Raw genomic sequence first — 5,232 nt, forward strand, 5'->3', positions numbered from 1 at the left:
CTTCTGGGCCCCTTGCAGTGTTTGTAATTATGTGATTCCAGCAAGGATGGTCTTAAGGGAGTTCTTGGCGGGTCTTGTCATTCTGAACCTTGAGTGAGGGCCTCCCTGCTCTGGGGGTCTTTCAGTAATGCATACCTGTAAACCCAGAGCTCAGAAGCAGAGGCCAGAAGAGGCTGCAACAGAATCAAGGGAGAATATAGAAGAAAGTTCCAGAATCCCTGACATGACTCAAGTTTTATGGCCCAACAAGCACCATGGCCACATTCCTGGATCTGTGCTTGTCCCAGGGGAGAAGGCTGCAGGGACAAGGGCTTCCTTAGTTGAGTGATGACTCTACTTTAAAGGATCTTCACCTTGACAAAATCTCAGATGTTCAGGACCTCCAAGAGCAGGGGGTAATAATGTCCATAGCACCCAAGTTTCCAGGGTGCTGTCCATATCCGTGAGAACTCCTGTGATGTTAACTACACAGGCTCTGCTCGCCTCTGGGACAGCAAGATCTCAACGCTAAAAAGAAAGGAATGATGGATTGCTGGTTGCAAATATGTCAAATCAGGCCTACACTGGGGGCATTCAATATAGACTAGGACTCCAGGAGAAGGAGTGTGAGGCTTTGGTCACTCTGAGCTAAGCCATGAGTCCCTGCAGGAAATTACTTCTACCTCTGGATTAATAGAATTGGACACGGAAGCCACTACCCTCCATTAAGGACTTTTCTTCTGGACCTCCCCACCGCAAGCAAGTGCTCTTTGCAGGTGACCTGTGCTCGTGTGTGGCTTGAAGGTGCTTCTTCACATGCATGATGCCCTGGGTTCTATCCCCACCAATGGGTGTGGGCTGGGGGAGTAAAGTGGCTCAGGAAATGGTTACATAAAGAAGACTCAGAGTCACTAGTGTTCACAACACAGAGAATAGGCGTCTAATCCAGCTAAATCACAAGCAAGAGACCTTGCCTGTGCAGATATAGCAGAGTGCTCTTCATCCCCCCTCTTTCTTCCTCCAGCATCAGCCCTGAGGGAAGCCCACCCATACCAAGTGGTTCCCCAGTCTCAGCTGGCTAACATGAGCTACCTAGTGCGGGTAGCACAAAGGGCAGAGGTGTGAACTGGAAGGTTGGACTCAGCAGACACAGTGTAGTAAAAGAAAAACTGAGATCTTGGCTCGGAGAAGTTTATTGGACCTAAATAGACCTTGAGAGGCACGTGTGGGAACCCTGCAGGACCCCAGATTTTTATGTGTGGATGGAGGTGGTGGCACAGGGCCTTGAGTTTCTGTCTCGTCCCCGTACTGTCCACCTGCCTCCAGGGCCAAGAGCAGCAAACCACAACACAATGGCATTCCAGGAATTACAGATCTGAAAGCCCTAGAGAGGGGAGTGGGGCACCTACCCAGCAGGGGCTATAGAGTTGAAACAAGGTGTTCCACACCCTACCCCACCTCGGAGTTTCTATTACTCAGAATTTATCACTAGAGGGCTCCAGGGAGGAGTGATTACACATGAGGATAAAAGGACAAGGGTGGCGTGGCCTTGGAGGGTCCATCACAGCAAGGTCTGCAAGAGGACTGAGCCCAGGCTGAACAGAAGCACCCCTGCCATGGTCCAGGTGCTGCCTCCTGTGGGACCTGCTGCATTGCAAAGATCTGTATTGCAACAGGAAGTATTCACTTGGACAACGGTACCCAGGATCTCAGCAGTTTGAGAACTCGTTGGGCAGAAGGGAAGGCAGATATGGTTCTTCGCTTTCTCTCTTACAGAGTCTGCAAGACATTAGGGAGTGAGTCACTTCTTATGCAGGAACAACAGAGCACCCCAAAGTATGGGCCACATGTCACCAGGCCTGGATGGCCCAGACTTGTCTCTAAGGCATGTTGAAGCCAGACATGGTAGCTCAGACTTATAACCCCAGAAGTTGGAAAACTGAGTCAGGAGAATTTTTATGAGTTCCGTTCCACACTGGGTTACATGGGGGTTTCTGGGCAAACCTGGGCTAGAGTGAGACCCTGCCTCAAATAACAAACAAATGAAACAAAGATCAAAACTATGGGCTGGTAAGGAGGCTTGGTGCATAAAGTGCTTGTTTACACAAGCAGAAGACCTCCGCTCTCCCAGTTCTGGTCACTAGAGCCCATCAAAAGTTGGGCAGGCATGGTGGCCTACTTGTATCTCTGTGCTTAAAATACAAAGATGTGGATTCCCTGAGATGAGCTAACTGGCTAGACAAGCTGAACCTGAAAGATTTGAATTCAGTGTGAGACACTGCCTCAGTAAATAAAATAGTTGCCACAGGAGATTCCCATTAACTTCTGGGTCCCTTACACTTGTACCTCCACAGCGCATGCACATCCACGTGTGTGTGCACATGTGTCTTTACATGCAATGTGCTGTGGAAGCAGCTCAGTCATTGAAGTGCTTGACACATGGAAGCATTAAGGACCCAAGTTCAATTCCCAGCAACCATATAAATAGCTAGCCAAGCACAGGGTGATGTTTATAATCTCCGTGCTGGGGAGAGGGAATCGGGAGGTCCTGGGAGCTCTCTGCCACCTCCCTCCTCTCCTTTCCTAGGTCCCAGTGAAAGATCTTGTCTCCAAAACCTGGTGGTTGGGACTGGAGACATGGCTCAGCAGTTCAAAAGCACTTCTTGCTCTTACAGAAGCCCAGGGTTTGGGCCTCAGACCCCACATGGTGGTTAACAACCTTCTGCACCTCCAGTTCCAGGAGAAGCAAAACTCGTGTGTATTAAACAAAAGTAGACAGTGCCTAAGGAATGGTACTTAAGGATGTACTCTGACCTTCACACACATTATGTTACATTACATACATTCATACGTATGCACCCACATTTATAGACAGACAGACAGACAGACACACAGACACACACACACACACACACACACACACACACGCATACACCCCACAGAGACACAGCACAGTGTACGATCACTCAGTGGCATAGCAAAAAGGGCAACCAGCCTCTCAGACTCTTGCAGTTCCCTGGGAAGTTACATCTAGGAGACCTACTTCAGGAGACAGGCAGGGTGTGGTCAGGAACAGGAAACTGCAGAGCAGGGTAGGGCTGTTCTTGCCTTGTCTATCTGGAGGATATGTCGGAAACTGGGGCGTTGAAGGGTCTGAAATGTCCTAAGGTCTCCCTTCTATCAGCAATCCTGTCATCCTTTAGCCCTAGCTCCAGTTTCCTTCACTATATACAAAGACTCACTAATGCTTCCAGCTCTCCAGGTCTGACAGCGAGGCCCTAGATATAACCGAAGGGTAGGAGCAACACATGGCTACCCTGGCAACAGAGGGGGAGGGGTGATGAACACCATGCATGCCAACAGGTTTTTTGATCCACACCCCAGACCTTCCTCGGACCTCAGCAGTCCTCACTTTGCAGGAGTCCCACTCTCACCCCAGGAGGTACCTACCTGGAAGGAGGGGAACCATGGTCCAGAACATGTACCCAGACTTTTTCCTACAAGCCTCCCCCACCCATATTTACACAGGTTACAGGGAACTTACTCAGAACAACTTCTGCCACCTGAATAGCGCAGACTCCATCAGGGTAGGGGCAGGTCGCAGTTGATGAGCAGATATAATCAAATGAGACCCCCAAGCAATTGTAGCACTTTAGGCTCTGAGCTGAGAAAGAAGCCAATACATGAGGAGGGTTAGGGCATGCCCTTCCTAGCCCAGACCCCTCCTCTACAATGTCTTTCCTTCACATAGCTGCTGGCCACTAGGACACAGCAAGGACACTACTGCCCAGTCACCTCCACCAAAAGCAAAAGTGAACCAAGCACAACAATCGTTCAAATATGCTCAGTGCTGCTGTCTCAGTGAGTCAGCCCCACAGGAGAGACCTGGACCTCAAGAGGTATTTTAGAGACAGCCACCATAGTGGGAAGGCATAGAAACCAAACGTCTGCTGAAGCAGTGAATGGGTGTATAAGTAGGTACTGGGGGCTGCCAGATGGGGAGGGCTGTTCTGCCCTGTCCCACCCTAAACCTGCAGAGCTGGTCTCTGGGTCTTGGAGCATGACTGAGCACTGAACCTCCCAGAGTCCAGCTCAACGCTGAGGCTTCCTGCAATACAGACATAACTGGATGTATAGGTGTATTTGAGCTCAGAAACTCTTAAAGTAAGGAAATTCTAGTATTTCGGCCTCATGTGGCATGGGCTGGGGCATAAGAAAAAGTCAAATGCCAAGAGTTAAGGATTTCAAATCCCTTGACTTTTCAACTTGGCCACAAAAGAAGCCTTTGCCAGTTTGTGTGTACACAAGTCAGTGTCCTGACTGGGAGGCAAGGGCAGCAGGGTAGAGTCGCTCTGGTGGCCAGGGTTTGTGGCAGAGGTTAGTGCTCTCCAAGAGTCCCTCTGGCATGTGGTGATGGTTGCAAGGCAGGCACTGGCAGTTTACAGACCCAGGAAGCCCCCCAGCACAGGAGGCTTCACCCACCACAAGCCAGTCCCCATTCCCCTGACCCCAGCACACCGCAGGCACTGGGCATACAGTGGAAATGCAGGTGCCCACCACCCAGAGGCCTGGTTCCATCTCCAGTGTACCCTCCTGCCCTCTCTCATTTTCCACCTCACCTCTTTCTGCACACAGTAGGGCCAGGAAAAAGATGAGCACACAGGACTTCATAGTGCAAGATCTGTTCATCCTCGGAGAAGGGGTGCACAGAGAAAACCTTGGAAATTGCATCCAGTTAATAGACTTCCAATCACGTCCCAGGGCTCCCACGCAGCTCAGGCATCCAATCCAACCCCCCAACACACACACACACACACACACACACACACACACAAACACACACACACACAAACAGAGTTTTCTCCAAGGAATAGATGTCTGTCTACATCTCTTATCTACCACCCGCCCATCTTTTCCTTCCTAACCCCAAACTGCCTCCCACAGCCCTATCAGGAGGCTCTTCCCTGTGCTTGCCAACTATCAGCTCCCTCCTGACACCACTCCTTACTTCCTCTCTGTGACCAGGTTGCAGGCACCATGGAAAATTCTAACAGATGAAGACTTATATAAGTACTTTACTTTCCCTCAGCTCCTCCCATCTGACATCCTGAAAAGGGCTGGTTTAGGGATAACCAGCCCTTCCTCCTGGGTCAAATGTTTATTGCTTAAGAGTTACTGAGGTTTGTTCGTTAGCTCAGGGAGCCAGATTTACAGTAGTTGGAGAGGGAAGACCACGCAGTTGCTGAGGGATCT

General features: G+C 50.2%; 1 protein-coding gene across 1 annotated transcript; it reads right to left on the reverse strand.

Moving 5' to 3' along the window:
• Window positions 1–1,536: 1,536 nt before the first annotated feature.
• On the reverse strand, window positions 1,537–4,690 carry LOC116890145 (lymphocyte antigen 6B-like). Its single transcript, XM_032890879.1, has 3 exons — window positions 4,599–4,690; window positions 3,524–3,643; window positions 1,537–1,758 (listed from the first exon to the last, which is right to left on the reverse strand). Exons 1-3 carry the CDS (start codon window positions 4,666–4,668, stop codon window positions 1,541–1,543), a joined length of 408 nt encoding a protein of 135 aa, XP_032746770.1. The 5' UTR covers window positions 4,669–4,690; the 3' UTR covers window positions 1,537–1,540.
• Window positions 4,691–5,232: the final 542 nt, after the last annotated feature.

This window comes from Rattus rattus, chromosome 1 (assembly GCF_011064425.1).
Source record: "Rattus rattus isolate New Zealand chromosome 1, Rrattus_CSIRO_v1, whole genome shotgun sequence".
In the NCBI taxonomy this organism is placed as follows: domain Eukaryota; kingdom Metazoa; phylum Chordata; class Mammalia; order Rodentia; family Muridae; genus Rattus; species Rattus rattus.

Coding starts and splice junctions, on each gene's coding strand:
- LOC116890145 (XM_032890879.1), bottom strand. CDS start 4,668: ATGAACAGATCTTGCACTATGAAGTCCTGTGTGCTCATCTTTTTCCTG. Junction 3,644..4,598: donor CCTACTGTGTGCAGAAAGAG/GTGAGGTGGAAA, acceptor CTTCTTTCTCAG/CTCAGAGCCTAAAGTGCTAC. Junction 1,759..3,523: donor GGTGGCAGAAGTTGTTCTGA/GTAAGTTCCCTG, acceptor AATGTCTTGCAG/ACTCTGTAAGAGAGAAAGCG.